The sequence below is a fragment of the Tribolium madens genome, unplaced genomic scaffold (genome assembly GCF_015345945.1).
Source record: "Tribolium madens isolate multiple individuals breed KSU strain unplaced genomic scaffold, Tmad_KSU_1.1 Scaffold_96;HRSCAF=242;Tcas5.2_LG5, whole genome shotgun sequence".
Lineage (NCBI taxonomy): Eukaryota > Metazoa > Arthropoda > Insecta > Coleoptera > Tenebrionidae > Tribolium > Tribolium madens.
This window is the reverse complement of record NW_025401068.1, coordinates 5,410,396-5,429,964: the sequence shown is the minus strand read 5'-3', so window position 1 is coordinate 5,429,964 and position 19,569 is coordinate 5,410,396. Positions and strand designations below refer to the sequence as shown.

The 19,569-nt window shown below is 32.9% G+C and overlaps 1 protein-coding gene across 1 annotated transcript in view; it reads left to right on the top strand.

The window, feature by feature from the left end:
* The first annotated feature begins 3,730 nt into the window (after positions 1-3,730).
* LOC123012906 (pair-rule protein odd-paired-like) overlaps positions 3,731-19,569 on the top strand; it is a 24,354-nt gene continuing 8,515 nt past the window's right edge. The window contains exon 1 of the mRNA XM_044411130.1: positions 3,731-4,529. Within this exon, the coding sequence (XP_044267065.1) occupies positions 3,815-4,529 (715 nt within the window). The 5' untranslated portion in view covers positions 3,731-3,814. The remainder of the gene's footprint in view (positions 4,530-19,569) is intronic.

Genomic DNA, 19,569 nt, shown 5'->3' with positions numbered 1-19,569 from the left:
AGGTATGCCTAACATCACAATTTTGTGTTTCTACAGGAAGGTAAAAGAAACTTAAATACCTAACAAAGAATTAACTAAATTTGAAAAAAAGTCGTATTATTTTGCGAGGCATTATTGCTTTGAGTAACGTACATTTCACCCTTACCCTCTTTGCTAAAAGAAAAAAAATCTAAATATCCCCTGAGTCAAGAGGCAAAATCGCAATAATAGCACAATATCCTTTATTCGACTTTTCAACGCCATCCCGTATTATTCAGCAAAACGCATAATTATAATGCAATCTCTCGCTGTGTCCGTCTACGAAATCAAAACGCAAAACACACAATAGAATCAAAGACATTCCTTGACATACATTACAATACATGTTACCCCCTCGAAGATTTTTATTCTAACATCAATAATTACATGCCAGGAACAATCGCACGTGCAACTTCCGGTTCAAAGGGGCGCGACATGATTATTACATACCGCCGGACATCTTAGATTCGTGGGAATGACTTTGATTTTTAACTTTGCTTTTGTTAGACATCAACCGACTTTCGTGTGAATCGAGAGGCCTTAGGAATAAATAAACGAGAATTGAGCACTCTCACCCCCACTGGGGGCATTTGCGGCGGTGTAATTGAATGGCCAATTACAGTCCCTCCGGGTCCATTACTGTTGATACAATTAATGCCATCATCGCAATTCTTTTAAGCACTTGGGGTAATTGGATCGTCCGGTTTGTTAGCCCTTTCGGGGAGGAAAAATTCGCCTGATTGGGATGACTATAGTTCGTTATAACGAATTTAGTGAAAGCTTACAACGACCTTTTTGAATGTGAAGATAACAAGCGTGGTGTTGGCTTAAGCTGGATTTAGATGGGCCGATAAGAGGCATAAGCTGATTCCGGGTAAGCGATTTCTTCTAAATACGTTTGTCTGTTTTGGTGGATGCGAGATTTTATCGGGATGAGGCRATTGGATGCGTCGCTTGGTATTGACCTTCTGAGATGWGACATGGGCACGAGGCAATTGTGGGTAGAAATAATAATGAGTTTTCTATAAAAAAAATAAATATGTTTGACATTTGTAAAAACAGGGTTTGCTAAATCAAACGTTACAAACAAAGCCATATTTTTTTAACTTCTCATAACCATTTTTATTTCAAATTTACCCAACATATGAAGAAACGATTCCAATTAGTGAAAAAAGGTTTACTAGTCAATAGTAGGTATTATCATTTCTATTTCCTATAATATTTATATTAAAACACTTCCTTTGCACGATCAAAGAATTTTAATTTATTTTGATTGAAGAACTGCTTTCAACTAGTCCAAATTTTAAATCTTTATTATACTTCAAATAGAGAATAAATCCAATTAATCTATTCATCTATAAACATGTTGTTGCTTTTGTCAGAAAAGAGCTAATTACATTACACTTCACCTAAACCTAAACCAAAGAGAAGCAAATTTTAAAGGTTTGTCTATACCAAAAAAATATCTAAATTTTAACCTGCTGATATTATTTCTAATTAAATACAATCATTTTTTTTTGCTGCAGGCTGTTAGAAGAGAAAATAAAGAAGCTGTATTCTGATTTGTAACTACGTTTAACGTCATTTGTAGCTTTTATTGGTAAAGTATTTACACCTTTATTGAATAAGTATATGAGAAAACATATACAAGATCATTGATAACATTAAATATACAGGGTGAATATAAAGTATGGAACCAAGCGGTTTTATTTTTAATCATTTGCCTTCAGAAAATAATAATTAATATAAATTAAAATAATATAAAAAATGTGATCGTATTTTCAGAACGAAATTTTGTTTTGTTTTTGAGTTATGCGATTTTTTTTGTCAAAATTAAAATTAATTATTTTATCACTCATCAATTAGTTTTTTCAAAAAATAAATAGTTTAAGCAAAAAACGTTCGGTTCCATACTTTTTATTCACCTGGTATATAAAAAAGGTCATAAAATAAATGCCATATATTATTTTTTCTATGTTCCTATAGTATCTTAACTTACTTGACTTTTTTCTCTGGAGCGCGAGTTCTAAAACATCCTGTAGGTATACTTAGGTACATTTTTAGCATCTACACCATGTTGCAGCACATTTTGTTTACTCTCTAAAAAATTAAGATTCTTTATTAAAACATTTCGCTTTGTCATCCATTTTGAAACAAAGTTTCATCATAATTCTGTTTGCCATTTGAAATATGGTATATGTTTTTGTAGTTTACTTAGGTATACATACTTCTAGTATTTACAGTGGTTGTTGCAGCTTATAAAAACATCTATTTGTTTGAAGTTTTTTTATAAAAACATTGGTACCTAACCCTTCCAAGTTATTTGCAATATCCTTGCTTTTTTTTTTTAGAAAAATAAATCTTCTATCTTCTTATGTATACCTGGGTACACGTTTTTATGTTTTTTTAACATAATTTAATTTTTATTAAAAAAAACTTACCTAGGTATAAAAAGAGAAAAATTAGGTAGCTAGGTGTAGGTATCAAATTAAATACAGGGCGATTGAAATAGGATAATGAGCCTGACGATCTGGCGATGCAACCCAAAAAACAAAAAATCCAATTTAAAATAGAATTTGCAAGTTGAATCCAAGTTATCATCTTATGTCACTCTGACATCAGTGCAGAGAACGATCATTAGTGCCATTCAGTTTTTGCGGAATGTATATAAAAGTATGAAATGAAAATGAAACATTAAAGGTAGGCAAACAGTTTTTTTTTATAAATCATAAATTGCTTGTCAAAACACTGTCAGAGCAACATAAGATAACTTGGACTGCAAATGCAAATCGTCTCTAATTAAAATTAGATCAAGACGTAAATGACATTTGTTTTTTGGGTTGCATCGCCAGATCGTCAGACTCATTATCTTTTCTGAATCACCCTGCATTATGTATTTTAGTGCTACTCTGTTTTATACCTAACAATATTTTAAAATAAGTACTTACATATTTAACAAAGTGAAAGATATCGAATTTCTCACCTATCACATCAAAATTTATTCTATTATCAAAAAATATCTTGGAAATTATCTGTAATAGCATCATACGAATTACAGATTTATGATAATTTTTGTAACACTAATCGATAGAAAATGTACAAACATTGGAATTAGAATCAATGATGCAACATAATTTATTTTACAACTACATATTTTCTTAGAAAAATAAGTAACTTAACTAATTTTATTACTATGTATTATCAGATACAAACAAATAAATTTTATAAATTGTTAAAACGATGTTTACTCAACGTTTATTTTTATAAGTAATATAAAAATTCCATAGGATTAAAAGTGGGCAAGAATTCCATTTTTGGTCTAAAAATAAACTCTCTTTCGCGCAGAGCCACCTTGTGTCAAAAATGATCTTATCTTCAATTATCTCCACGTGAGCTTAATTTAGTTGAAAATTTAATAATTTAGCGAAAGTCCGAAATTATGTTGAAACTTTCCCTGTCGCCACCTGTCCCCAATCAAATCATCATTCCACTCTTGAAACAGTAAAAAATCAACAAGTTTGGTGAAATGTCATCGCGTCCCACCTCCCGTCGCGATTGGCTCCCTAAGCACCAACAGAATCTCGGCATGAACCTTATTGTTTCCTGCAGCCAATAGCAGGGGTCCTGCTTCTGGCCAATCAGCATCGTTTTCACTCCGCCTTCCTGCAGTTCGGCAAGAATGGCCTACTGCGCGCTCAGTCCAGCTGTGATCACCGTCTGTGGCAGTTGTTTGCGCGTCTCCGGTATCATGTGTTCAGTGACCTTCTTGTAGTTGTTTTTCCTGACTGTTTTCACGATGATAAACGCCTTCATGGACACGAGCCACCACCACTTGGCTTCCTATGGCCTGAAGATGAGTCCGGGCCACCAGGCCCAGGCGCCGGCGGCGGCCATGCCCGCCCCCGACCAGAACCACCACTTCCAGAACTACGGCCACATGGGTCACATGGGGGGATACGCCGCACGGGATTTCCTGCTGCGGAGGGAGGACTTCCCGCCGCAGACGGCGCCCAGTGAGCCGGTGCTCTTCCACCACCACGGCGACGTGCCTCAGCACCACCTGCCGCACCACCACCAGATGCTCTACTCGCGCCCCGACGCTTACCACCAACCCCAGCACCAGTACCTCAACCCCATGGGGGTGCCCGCGCACCACTCGCACGGGGCCTTCTTCAGGTACATGCGCCAGCCCATCAAGCAGGAGATGCAGTGTCTGTGGGTCGACCCCGAGCAGCCGCCCCCGAGGAAAATCTGCGCCAAGCACTTCACCAGCATGCACGAGATTGTCACCCATCTCACGGTGGAGCACGTCGGAGGACCCGAATGCACCACGCATGCCTGCTTCTGGCAGAACTGTTCCAGGAATGGAAGGCCCTTCAAAGCCAAATATAAATTAGTCAATCATATAAGGGTGCACACGGGGGAGAAGCCCTTCCCGTGTCCGTTTCCAGGCTGTGGCAAGGTTTTCGCGAGGAGCGAGAACTTGAAGATACACAAGAGGACGCATACAGGTAAGTGTGGATGCAGATGACAAAAGCGTAGACCCTTTAAAAGAATTTGGAGGCTTTGTGAACCAGTGAGAGTTGGAGATGAAAACAGCTTGACTGGAAACTTTATTTCTTTGGGGCGAATTTTTGACACGGTATTGGCGATGCACGAAAGAAAATACACCAAAAACAAGCATTTGTGATAAGATAGTTCAGTAAAAGAAAAGAAGAAAAATCATAAGGCTGTTTTTTAATTTCGATAAGCAACTTGGAATTAATGTGCAAAAGAATTTAATTAGTTATGTTAATTTTGGCCAGTTCTTTGTTATTTTAATCGAAAGATGAATGACAAACTTGTGAAAGTCAAGTTTGGTTGGGAACGTTTACCGACGGCAAACAATATAATCTCAAACAAAAACACACACTCGTTTTGTTTTCGTGGATTTATTTATTCAAATATAATTTATTAGTTTATAAATGGCTGTCGTAGACATCAGACACGTTGTTTTTGTATTTTGTGTAGATATTTCGTTTTTAATTGTTTTAATTTTTATAGAAAAAAATATTGGTTATTTTACATTTTAATACCTAAAACTAATGGTATAGAGAAAGTTAGCTGGGATAACTTAAAATATAAAAAAAAATTCAAGCATCCCCATATTTTATGGCTTCAAAAAACAAGTTATCGATTGTTTCAGTGAAAAATTGTTCGGTTCATTTTTTTAAGTGTTGAATCATCAGAAATGGGTTTTTAACAATTTTCTGCATAAAATAACACAAATAACAAAATAACACCACATTGAATGTGATAGAAATCAGCGTTTTTATATTTTTTTATATTTAGATATGTATAAAAATAGCATAAATAAACAACACTGTAGTACCTACGTTATGAATCATCTTGTATATATCCTTATTATTCTTGAGGTTTTATTTATTTTTTCGATATTTTACATGTTGTATGTAGCTAAGAAACCCAAAATTATCTATCTATCTATATCAAATAATAACAATTAATATGAAAATTGCATCTTTAAAGAGCTGTATTTACCTAGGGAAAGGTACAAAGCTTTGAACGCTGTTTTGAAAGTAACTAAATTGTTGTCAAAAGCACCCGACTGTTGAATCAACTACTTTTTGAATCACCCTGTAGAAGCTAGCTCGTTATCACTCCATTTTTTCTTTTTGTACAAAATTATTTTTCTATCACATTTTAAAACTGATTAATTATTATGGAGACGTTTTCTCGATTTTATAATAAATTTTTGATTAAAATAACGTTTAGAAATTAAGTAATAATGGATTTTAGGCATTTGTTTTTCGGATAACTATATAATGAAACTATACAATAAACAAATTAGGTAGGTTTTTGTTTCAAATTTGTGTTAATTTAATATAAATTTTTGATTTATCATTTACGAATTGTTTTTTTCTTCATTGCAAACAAAAAATTAATTTCTGCGTATAGTACAGCAAACTCAGATTTTTATATTTTTTGTCATATTGCATAAACCACCTTATATTAAACAATTTTAGAATTATAGAGACTAATTTGATATTTGATTTGCAATACACGTAAGATAAAAACAATGTTAATGAAATAGGTAAAAAAAGAAATACTAATTCTTAAGTATACATGTTTGTTTACTTGTATGCAGGTGTATATTTACTTATAATAATACACGAACAGAAATTCATATATTTGCGATTCGTTTACTTTTGAGTGACATTTATGGCATTTTATGTAAAGAATCCAGAATCTTGATGGAGAATCTGATAAAAGGTAATCGCGTTAAACCAATCACAACACAACACAGGGTATAGTTAATTTAACTTAAGACAATCATAATAAAATACGTCAAAATACATTTTTTATTGGATAACTTGTATTCTTTCATACTTCGTTTATTTTATTATTAATATTATTATTATAATTCTCTGCATGATAATTTATATATTATAGAAGTGAAAACGCATCTACATAATGCGACAGAACTTGCGCCCCAGACAGAAAAATAAAAAAATATATAAAGATACCAGAAACATTAAAAAAATGTTAAAAAATTGTTACCTATAACAATTTGGAAGTTGTGAGAGTTTAAATTTTGCACTTTGACTCTATTTATTTCTGTTGGAAGGATAATTTTTTAATTAATTATTTTTCCCCACATGCTATTAGAAAAGGAAACAAGGACGGTGTATCTTAAATTGTAACTCTGTTTGATGTTATTTGTGGCTTTTATTGGCAAATTTTTTGTATCTTTACTAAATAATTATAAAAAAAACATACAAGATTATCATCAGTATCATTAAGTAGACACAAAAAAATTATCTTACTTGAAATGTTCTGACACCCTGTATTGGAATGTAAAACTGTATGGTTTTTGAAACAAATAAGAAAAGCAGAGTAAAGGAAAAAGATAAATAATCTTTATTAAAAAAAAATACTCTAGATAGAATTACAAAATCACTATAATGTCTACAAAAGTATGTACCTCCATCAGAGATTTGTCATACTTTACTTATTTTCTGTATTTTATCAATAATGGTCAATATTAGTCACATTTATTGTATAAATGAATAAAATTAATTATTTCAGAACATAACAGTTTATAGTCACTATTATTTGGCGATTAAAAATAACACTGTCTTAGCTGTTTAAATTTTTTTGTGCAACTTGGCACTTTTACATGAGTCGGAAATATTTTTGTTTGTTTCATTTTCAAGGTAGAATGTTTAGGTATCTAAAATAAATTCTATTAATTTATTAATAACATCCCGTTTACCGAACCCGTCGTCGAGGTTAATCACCACACACAAATCCACGAAATTGAAAGTTAATAAACCTCAACCTCTAATGAATTACTAATAATAATAATAATATAATCAATTCGTGCTGGGAAGCGAGTTTCTTATGCAATACGCCTTTAATTCGAGATTAACGGTCAGTCTGTCCGCATATTTCTTAATCGTTTTTCTATAGAAGCACCCCCTCAAACACAAAAGATCCTTTTTTCCCAGAACTCGGTGGAAAGCAGCTTGACAGTGCCTATTGTGAATTTTTGTTCGGTCAACACGCCTACCGAAAACTCAGGTTTAAGAGACAATTTATGTTTTCAGTTTCTCTTTCGAGGCCGCTATCACTGTCACAAAGTCGGTAAAAAATTGCCCTATAACGAGAAATTTTACCTAAAGATGTTAAATCACTGATTTACGGGGGGCGGAGTCCCCAAATAACCATTTCTCGAGCCGGTTTAGTATTTATTAGCATTTCGGATTTGAAATACCTCGAAGGGGTAACTTTATGACTTAATCCCTTATTTACAAATACTCATCGACTGTGACTAATGATTTATGACAAATCTCGTCAATTTTTCACCGAAAAATTAATTTCGGCTTGAGGAGCCATCACTGTAAAAAATCCCATAAATTAATTAGAAAAACGATGGGCGTTTCTGATGGGTAGCAATATTTCAAGGCGGACCTGATAATCACCTGGAGGCCCTCGGTAGCCTCTCCAAACACACGCTCGATGGGTAATTAGACCATCCATCACGTGGTTCATGGGGTGGGGGGCATTGTATACGATTTTCGAGTGGACACATGTGCACACCCTCGACAATGTGTCGAACGACTGCTGGTACACAGATTGGCCTCGAGGGTTCTCAAAACCCGCCAGAAATCACCGACTAATCGCTTTTCGATTCGGGGATTAACAGGCGATTAGAGACGATTTGCCACGCGAAACGTGAAAACTCTTATCGATCGACAGGAATTCGACCTCTGACCGGGCAGAAAACGCGGGGGCGGCTGGGCAAACGCTACCTTTGTTACACTTTTTTATTTTCAAAAGTAGGTGAAAAGCAAAGACAGTGTGATAGTAGTGACTATAGGTACAAGGTGATTTAAAAAACATCTCTGTCCTAGAATGTTTATATGTCACTAGTTATTTTTTTAATTTTGTGTAGCTATTATAATTTTTATTAATTACCCTTATTCTACACTCAGAAAAGTAGAAAATGTCGTGTCCATAAACCAACCCTCATTATTTAGGTCCTCCTACCTAACCGCAGTTATAAACCATCTGCAAGGGAAAAGTAATAAAAATGCTTTTACATTTAGCCTCAACATTTTTTTTAAGTAAATCTTGTCATGGAATTTTATTTCATTATTAATAATTATTATAATTAAGCGTCTGTAAAATGTGTTATACATTTTTATATGAAAATTATTATATCCTACTTTAATAACTCTATAGGTAGTGGTATAGAGTGATTCAGCTAGACAAACATACATGTTTGACGAATTATAATATAGGTTTTTACTTCTGCAAATTCTATAATTTTTTTTATAGGTAGTATAACATGAGTTCAATTAAATTTTTAATCAAAGTGTGACTTTGAAATTAATTTACCATCACAGCATACTAATACAGTACAATTTTTTTAAATCATTATTGCGGTATTGTCGTTAAATAGGCCAGAAATTTAAAATCATAATTTGGTGGAGTCAGTGCGAAGAAAAAACAGCACATCTATAAATTTTTGTCTAATTACATGAAAGCAAAGAACTTTATAGATTTTAGTTAAAAACAGGGTTGCTCCAAGAAATTCTACATTTGAATTAAATGATAAAATTAAATGATTAAGTAATTAAATTAAATGAACACCAGGGATTTGGATTTTGAGGATGAAGTGAGCTCTGATGATGAGGAAAAAAACAAAGACAATAATCTATCAGGAATTGAACATTAAGTGACGAGGACTAATTTTTATTTATTTGTTAAATTATTATTATTATTTGTTTTTCGTGTACGTTTAAAACCTTAGTACCTATAAATGATTTTTATTTTTGTTAGAACTCTTAGAGAATTCCTTATTCAATATACAAAATTTTTTAACAAATTTTAAAACAAAATATTCATTTGGTAAATGACAACCTCCTAAGCTAACTATTTATGCCTACGTCACTGACGCAGCGCCTGTTGTCAAATATTGATGACAACATACTATTCTTACTTTTTTTTTTCTAACACTTTTTCTCTGCATTATTTAATATTGCAAACTTAATATCAAAGACACAGCCCTCTTTGATCAGACATCATGTGTAGTTAAATGCGTAATAAATACATAGGGTGTCTTGAACCAAATCTTTTGGGTGGTGATTTCACAGATATCAAAGATTAGATCTTTTAAGTGTTTGGCTGTTCAGATCATGTTTAGTTAGCGCGGAAACGGCACAACTTGCAACCTTGTTTAATGTTGCAAGTTCTGTTTAGATACCTGTTGAAAAAAAAAACAGCAAGTTGTGTTTTATGGTGTACAAAATATTTAACAAACTAGCAAATTCAACAATAAATTAAATCTTACAACATCGGAAACAAAGAGCTAAGATGCCTACATGATAATATGGAAATTGTCAGTTCTGTTTTTTTCTCAGAAACCAACGCTTGAAAAAAATTTTGCTTCATTTTTATGCTTATTCTAACACTTTTGAATCACCTTCTATTTCTTTGATAAGTGCTGGCAAATTTTCAATTTATTTAATTTTTCATTATTTTAACACATACAGTTTGTACATATATTCAGAGAAGATAAGAAAGCCGAAATAATTTTTCGGCTTCTAGAGCTATAAGTTCAGATTCTGAATTCTTTAGAATAACTAGTTTAAAAAAAATTATTTTTGGGATCGATAACCGATTTATATCTTTTGACAAGTGACAGCACAATGCAGGTACCAAAAGCCCGACAAATTGTACTTAGTTTTTTTTCCATTACTTTAATTAAAAATTCCATAATTTCCAAGCCTGGCTTCTTTATACGACAACGTTTTTTTTATGTCATTCTGTCAATCACGTTTCGTTCGCTAGGTGGCGTCTCACAAAAACACTCGCGGGTTTACAACTCCACTTTATCGTTGCTTCAATCGCAAGAAAAATGAACACACGACGTCCAACAAATGTAAACCACTCCGGATTTTCTTCATTGACCATCGACTATTCATAAAGCGTTTTACGTGCTTCGACTATTCGTTTAGTACATACAAGACGCGCTTTTTTTACCCCTTTTGATCGATGTCCTGAACAAAAAAGGAAGAAGCTCGTTTTGTTGGGTTTGTGCCACGATCATAAAATTGGATGCCCACTCCGAGACTCGGATAAATGTGACTCTTAAAAATTACTGCTTCAAAGGCTAAATGTGAAAAGAAACTCATAAATAATCGATATATTTCACGGAAACTGCGTCCATTAATTGTGAAATTTTGCAATTTATAAGCGATGCATGGGAGAGTATCTCACCAAGAAGCAGATTCGAATTTGGCGCCGAGAAATAAAACCATGGCGACTCGACATCGTTATGCTTTGTTTATTTGTTGCCATAGCGATGGGATAACCTAACTTTTTAGTGTTACAACCGTCAAAATTAATTTATCTCGGCTATAAGCGTGCAAGAAATTTCACCATGATCGTATTTTAAATCGGCCATCAACAACGTAACTACGTGAAATCTTGTCGTCAATAATTAAAATTTATTATACGTGGATATAGATATTTTTCGATTTTTAATGTGCTGTGTGCGTCGTAAAAATGTGTGTATAGGGTAGTAATGTAATGGTAGTCGCTTAATAAAATCAACGGAGCATAAAGCATGAATAACTATGTTTATACAACAGTCCTAACAAACAGTAATTACGACCCCTAAATGAAGTAATTCAGTTTTCCCAGAGCAATCCACACTCGACACGGCACCCCATTATAGCGTATCCCATTCTCGAGGAGGTATAATCGATTCGTAAATCTGAGTCTTTCTCTCTTCCTCTTGCAGCATAAACAATTTATAATCGCATTGTATCGAATGACCATCTGTCAGTTTAAAAAACGTCGATTTTCGCCTTGTAAAACAAAGAAAATTCTGTTACACGTACTTGACCAGTGCTCCTTTCTCCTTTTAAAAACCGCATTGGAAGGCACCCCTCCGAAAATGTTATATTTGAATAGATTTTTATTTCCGCCACGAAACTCACACATAATGAGAGTATTATTCAGATTACACCGAGTTGGCTGCGGCTGTTTGCCGACGTTCAGTTGTTCAACAAAACGCACTCGAAAGCTCAGCCTACTCACAAATATTTACCTGGACTGAATGGTGGTAGCACACACTAGATTATCCGAGCTTAGTGCACTCGAATATTGAGAGAGTTTCTACCGCTGAATTGTTAGCTTTTTACACCTTATTCCGACTATTTTCGATTTGTCTTATGCACTGGCAGCTGTCAGTTAGACTAATATTATTGCAATTGGATGCGAGATCGGGTTACAACATCTGTTTTAGAGCGAGAAGCTAAAGAGAAAAAAATTAGAGGCGATAATAAGCTACATAATAGACGCTTATTTAGAATGGAACGAAACGAAAAGCCGCTCAAATTAGATTCTTTAATTGTGCCTCAGACAAATTAAGATCGTGACGGGCACAAAAACCAGCTAACTACAGGGTGTCTACACCAAATTTCAATTAAATATCTCGCATTAATAAAAATTGTGGCCGGTTTTGTCATTCCGTGGTTCACCCGGTACATTATTATTGTTGCCTAGAAACACGCACCGTTGCCATAGTTACACATCAATTGACGAGGCGTCTTTTGTTTGTCTTGCTGCCAACGTTGCAATAAAAATCCGATTTAAATTGTGTTTACAAATTGATAGGTATTATTGGTTTTCTTTCGGTACTTTTGTGGTGTTGATCTCGTCAGTGTCATTTTCCGGTCGGGCAAGCAAAGTCGCCGCTCTCTATTTACGTAAAAATTGTTAATTTGAATGTGAAAAAAGCGTCGTCTGTGGAAGGAAAATGAACGTTGTAGCGACAATGACGTAAGCACATCCCGGTCGACACAATCGTATCCGCCATTTTGCCCGGTGCAGGAGACATGTGAAACGATCGATGCGCTTAGGGGGTCGTTCCTAAAGGGAAACAAACCCTATATATCGGCTAGATTCACCCTTCTAATTCAATCTTGATTCATTTGTCTTCATCGCGTTTTACTCGGGGCTTAATTGCTCCGGCCGTTTGTTGGCTTGTTTATTACCGATCGGTAATGAGATAGATAGTACGTGAAACGTTTAAATTATCCCCTTTAAGGAGTTGCGAATGGCAAAAGTGACGCTAAGGAGGCGAGGGCTGGGGATGGGGGTGGGAAAACAAACGGGAGCAAAGGACAAAACGGATTTGGGAGAGTTTAATAGGGTTTGACGCTTTTTTAATCTTATTTTTTCATCCTCTGCCACAAAACCGGAAAAAATTTTTGGCCTTACTTGTACCAAAATCATTCTAAACTCTTAAACTATAATAATGATTTATTTATTTTGGACTGTCTCGGGAAAAATCTAGAATTGAGAGAATTTTATAAGAATCGTGCAGGAAATTCAAATCAATTGTCATTTTTCATCTAAACTACAAAATAAGAAAGGGAAAAATTACCTAATTTTAGAAATGGCAAAATTGTAAACACAAAATTGCGGGTAGTTTAATAGTTATTTATTCGACGAGTTTGAGTGTAAATCGGACGCTTTATTTGCCCGAGTGGATTTTTAAACCACGAGTGTAACCATCCACGAGGTGGAATAAAGCGTCCGATGTACACTCTAACGAGTTGAATACAACATTTTATTCTTCAAATTAGAGTCAACAAGTCTTTAACTTGCTTTAAATCTGTTAAAAATAATCTGACGTTTCGTATTGAGAAATGCTAAACAGTTGTCAAAACTTCCTTACACGGGAGAAAAACCGTAAATATTGACAGTGTCGAAGAATAAAAGTTATTAAAAAAAAGTTCGAGACTTTTCGAACGGATAATCGATAATAAAGATATTCTTAAAAAAAAAAACATTTTCTATATCTTTTTTTTTAGTTTTTCTACTTAATGAGATCATGAGACACAGTTTCGAACCACATAACTTTCATAAAATTGTTTAAAAATCTTTAATCTGTTTCCATTTTTCACGTTTGAGTTATTAGTCCAAGTTCACTTATTTCCAAATATTTATTTCGTAGTGTTGATTTGATCTGCTTTAAAATTACCTCATATCGTAGAAAGTCACCAAACTACACCAAAACGGCTAAAAATTCTTTTTTATCTTTTAAATTGTTTATCTAATTCTATATCTAAAGTACCCACCTATATTTTTTTCTAGTCAACTGAGGAAAGTCTGTGTTTTGTACGATTTTTTAAACTCGTAGATATTTTTTATAGTGAGAAGGTACTTACATGTATAGGAATTATGAAGAAAAACAAGTTGTGATAATTTTTGATACCTATAGGTATATGAAAGGGGAATCGAGGAGATTTCTAAAAATAAATTTCGTTAGCTTTAGTTTAGAATTGATTAAGAACTGTCCTTAAATGTGATTCAATCAGACATTTTTTTTTAAACTTGGCTGTACCAGATTTGATCATGTTTTTATACAGGGTAATTTTAAAAGTTGTGGTAAAATTATAAGAGGTCATAGTATAGGTCTAAAGAAGTCAAAATAACTCGAGAAATAACTCAACTTACCTCATTCGAATGTTTATAATTTCTGAGATATTGAGGGTTTAAGTCGCCGAATAAATTTCTTTACCAATCAAAATTGCAAACAAATATGGTCTTTGAGGTTTGCTATTCAATATCTATTACATTGTTAAAAAAAAACAAAATTAACATATTAAAAAGATATTTTAAAAAATAATTTAACGGTAAAAATTTTGCATGAATTTTTTTTGTAGAAAATACCACCGAATATTATTACCTTAAATGTCACCGATTATTTTTTGACACTTGACATTTTTTATGTCTGTTTAATGATACTGATGATCTTGTACAGGATGCGCCAGAACTACGCCCCAGAGAAAAATTTCAAGTAAGATAAGATAAATGTTTAAAAAATGTTTAAAAAATTCTATCTTGCAAAAATTTTTGACATTTGACATTTTTCTATTTAATGATAGGTACTGATGATCTTGTACAAAAATTTTGCCAATAAAAGCCACAAATAACATTAAAGAGAGTTACAATTTAGGATTCAGCTTCCGTGTTTCCGCTTCTAATAGCCTGTAGCAAAAAAACTTGGAAAATAATTTTTCCAACAGAAATAAATAAAGTCAAAATGCAAAATTTAAACACTCATAAATCGAAATTTTTATAGATACAATTTTTTAACATTTCTTCCATGTTCCTGGTATCTTACCGAGTTCTGGCGCACCCTGTGGGTGTTTACGGTCTTGAGGCTGAAATTTAAATAAGATAATATTCACAGTAGAAGAAAACTAATACGCTATATAGAACAAAACTTCACGTTGTGAAAGGAAATAATTCATTTTATATTATTTATTTGAGAACTGCTGCTTCGACTGCAACAGTGGCCATTATAGTAACATTACTTGTGTTTCGCCGTAAATCATAATCACGACAACCAATTTATTATTTTAATATTTTTTGCCATCCATGTTGATAGCTTTAGAAAAAAACAAAGAAAATCGAATCAAACCTATTGGAAACCATTTCGCTGGAAGAGATTAAACAGAAGATCTTCGAATTTTGATAAAAACTAATGGAAAAGCAAATAAAATGATGACAGTGTCAAAAATATGAAGTGACTTTTCTCTTTCATTGTCATGGATACGATTTTTTTATTTGTTGCAAAAATACAATTTTATCTGAACACGGAAATAATTCCAGTGACCCTCAAACCGTGTACCAATATTTTCCAGTTAAATTAAATTTCTCAGTTACAATATTTCTGTACTCTTCTATTACTAAGTCAATTTTTAACTTCAAGACCGTAAATATCCTGTGTCTCAGAAACTATAAACATTTCGATATAAGACAGGTTGAGTTATTCTAACTTTTTTAGACCTGTAAGTACTATCACCTCTTAAAATTTTAGCACAACTTTTACAATCACTCCGTATTTTATAGTTTTCATGTTTTCTTTTTTTATTGACATTCATTCATTATAAATAAAAAATCTGATGAACTTCTTCTTTTGCATTTGGTATTTTCTCTAGAAAATCTTTATCTACATCATAGTCAAAGTTGTTCGTAATGAACAATCGTAATAAAACGAAGTACACAAGAATGTTAATATCTCCGTGCTCGTCTGCCATTGTCCTGTCACATCCGTTGAAATTCCCGAATCGGTTTCCGGCTCTTCTCTTTGTCTCATCTCTAATTGACAAATCTCGAGCAGAAAATCAAACCACAGCAAACGTAACTCGATATATTTGAGAACCGTGCGGTTAATGTCCGCCCTCTTGAACAATTCCCATTGAAATATCGCCTCACAAAGAGCTCATTTTTTTTAAACACTGTATCACGATACGTCCCAAAATGCCTGTATCCGCTTTATTTACTCGGATGATACGTCAGACTGTGATCGTTCCAGATTAGCAGTCTTACCATTGTCGACGTATTTATATGGGTCGAAGGGGGTTGCGCAGCCGGAATAATGGCGGATTAAGCTCCTATCAAACGTAATCTCTTTATTTTAGAAGGGTTTGATACTCTGTTTCTGGTTGGACGACAGCGCGACAGCTGCCATTCGAAAATTTCATCGATTTTAATTCGACGAACTCTCAATCTGATTCGATGACGATAAAGAAAATTATTTGTTTAATTGACCGAGATTACGATCGATGATGACTGGCCGAAGCCAACGAGAAATTGTTTTATTATCGCAATTCTGGACCACCTATATATCGATTACAACTCCTCAAAAATTAATCTTCCGTCGAATTTAAATATTTAAATCCGCATTGTGTGCAAATACACTCATAGTAGAAGAACTAATTGCAATTTTTGCACTTGACAGACAACTTATTTGTTATTATAATCGTGACAAATGTCTGATTTTTTTCCGACGGATAGGATTCAAAGAATTTTAATAGAGAAAGCTCTACTTTTTGTAATTGTGTTATAATTTTGCCAAATACAAGCAAACATTTGTAACAAAGAGATTGACATGTCGTGCTTCCACAATTATGCAAACATTATCGAACATTTGCTCGTCAAACCGCACCTGTGCAAAAATTTACATTAAATTGTTCTCCCACGTAGTTAATGGAACGTTCTCGTGACCACATAAATTTGTTTTAAATGAATTGGCATTTCAAATGACTGTATTATCTGGTCTAGTTTTTTATGCGTTGTAATATAAATTTTATTTAAGCAAATTAGTGTAATAAACTATTAATTAGGAGTTATCTAGCTGGATATTAAAATAACGCAAAAGGGAATACAAGTCGTGCAATCATTTGCTGATGTTTGGTGTGATATGGTATAAAGCATGAAAAGTAACAAGTTATTATTATGAAGATAAATAGAAAAAAAAAGTGTTATTTCAAGGGTTACCTATTGTTGATTATTTACCTTAGTTTAATGTTGAACAACAACGAAACAAAAAACGATCTAACTACATATTAGCATCAATAATCATAATTGATTAAAAATTAATGCGTTTTTTTAATTATGAATATATTTTTATTTGTCAAATACCTAAGCTTCATTTCGCTCATAATATAACAAATTTTAGTTTATATTTTATTTCTTATAAAATGTAATAGAGATTTTTTTTTCATTTTTAAACACACAAAAACTCTAAAAGGGCAGTTGTATAGTTGCTAGAAATTAGAAATAAAAATTCCCAATGATGTGATAACTACAGGGTGTTTCACACAACTTTACGAGGCTTGCACCTAATGTACGCACCCAAATATACAAAAGTCACAAAATACTGGATACAAAAAATACACATCGAATTATTTAATTTTTGGAAACCCATGACAGTAGTTGTCAAACTAATCACTGTTTCATAAACTACAGTTTTTCAGAAACAATTATCATTTGTTCTATCAAGAGACGGCATGAATATTATTCTAGTTTATCTATCTTAATCACTAACTAACTAAAAACGTTGTAATTTTTTAGAGGGTGAACAAACTAGAGAAGATTATCCAATTTTTCAAAAGTTGTTATCGAGTTCGTATCAGAATATGTATTATTGATTGTATCCTATAGGCGCAGGCCTCGTAAAATTATGTAAAACACCCTGTATATCTACACAAGTTGCCTTCTATTGCAATCGGAGGGCTTGTAATTGTATAAATGTAAAGAATAAAGTTTTTGTTTTAACATAAACCTCTAGGAGTATAATTTTTGATTTAATTTTTAACTATTACATTTTATTTATTATGTGAATTTTTTTGTTGATCAAAAATAACGAGTTAAGGTTGTGCAAATGTTATTTTTTCTTAACAATTTTTTTATTTTCTATAACACTTGAATATGTGCAGTTTGTAAAAAAATTAAGTGTCAATATTTCAATAAGAAAATGTTTTTTTTCTATACCTAATCTAGGTATATGCTTACTGTCACATGTACACTTTTGATTAAATAGTTAAAAAAATACAAGGTTTGTTAACTAAAATTTCCTCAGAAATATCTTATAAACTATGGAAATACTTCTGTTTTAAAATTAAAGAAGTCCACTCGTGACTTCGTCACGTGTTAAACTTAACCTTTTCACTCGTAGATAAACAATTTCTTTATCGTCTTGTATAATAAATAACTATTATAACGTAGGTATTTACTTTTAAATATCATTATTAAATATAATTAAATACCTTTTTTGTGACCTAAATGATGAAAACTGGTTAATATACAAGAGTTCTAAGCACCTACCATATTACATAATACCTACATATTTTATATAAATAGAAATTATTTTGCAGACTATTTTTCTTAATTAAAATAACAAATTAATTATAATTAATTAAATAATTAGTAATGATTGCAAGTTGCAGAAATATTGACTGAGAAAATCTCATCAGAGACATCCTGTAGGTACATTACCCATTATTTTTATTTTGTTTATTTTTTAGATAAGAGACAATTGTTTACATATCTTGATGGAACGCATTAAATGAATAATTTTGTAAACCTATCTCATTGCTCAATCTCGAGATTTTCTCATAAAGCCCAAATTTCTGTTGATTTAATCGAAACCACGTGTGGTATTTCGGTTGATTATGTCAATAGCCAGCATCCCCGGCAATTTCATGAAATAAATGTCACCTAACCTGTTGTATTAATCTCGGGAGCTCATAATATCAATTACAAAATAAAACAACTTAAAACTCTAGACAAAATTCATATAAAACTCGTGACAGCATCATCCGATACAATCTAAACGTCTATACTACACTCCCCGTTACCCCTCTTGACAAATTTACAACCTACCGTAGCAATTAATTACATTTTTATTATTTGTATCGCGCACCCGGTAGATGCCACAATTAGACAACCACCGCATGTCCCATTCTTTATGGGCGCGTTTTCTGGTAGCTCCATATCAAATTTCACCGAGAAACACAACTCCGGCTACCCCGAGATCAATGAGTGAGATTACCACGTGAAGAATTTCCAGTGTGTGGGAGTCGAGAACATGACTTTTCCTAAAAAAAATTTTTTTCTTTCCCAATAAAACCATAAACGTAAGTTAGAAGAGCAACTTGACCCAGGCAATAAAGGACCGAGTCGAAAGTCTTTCAAGAGCTATTTATTTATATTTACGGTACCAATATAAAAGTGACAATTGTACAAAAGGTGGCAGCACAGATCGCTACGGCGACAATAGGACCAACCTAAAATAAAATATAAAACTTGTCATAGGAACAACGGCTTGATAAATAGCTCTTTATCGTCAGGGACGGATTCAAACACTTGGGGTTGGTTAAGCTGGGTGCAAGAGGGATAGAAAAGCTGGGGTGAGGTGACACGGATGGGAAAACTTGCGGCTTTTGCAAAAAAATAAATGTACAGGGTGGCGCAAACATTACACAAAAATATACCGGGTGAAACACATTTTTGTACTGATAGATCTATCTTGTGTCATTTAAATTTATAAATAAACATATAGTATATTAAAAAAAAATAATTTATTATAAACAATAACAAAAATACAATTCTGTGGTAGGCAAACAAAAATTATTTTCTTTTTAGAAAAAAAAAATTGGTAAAAAATAAAAAACTTAA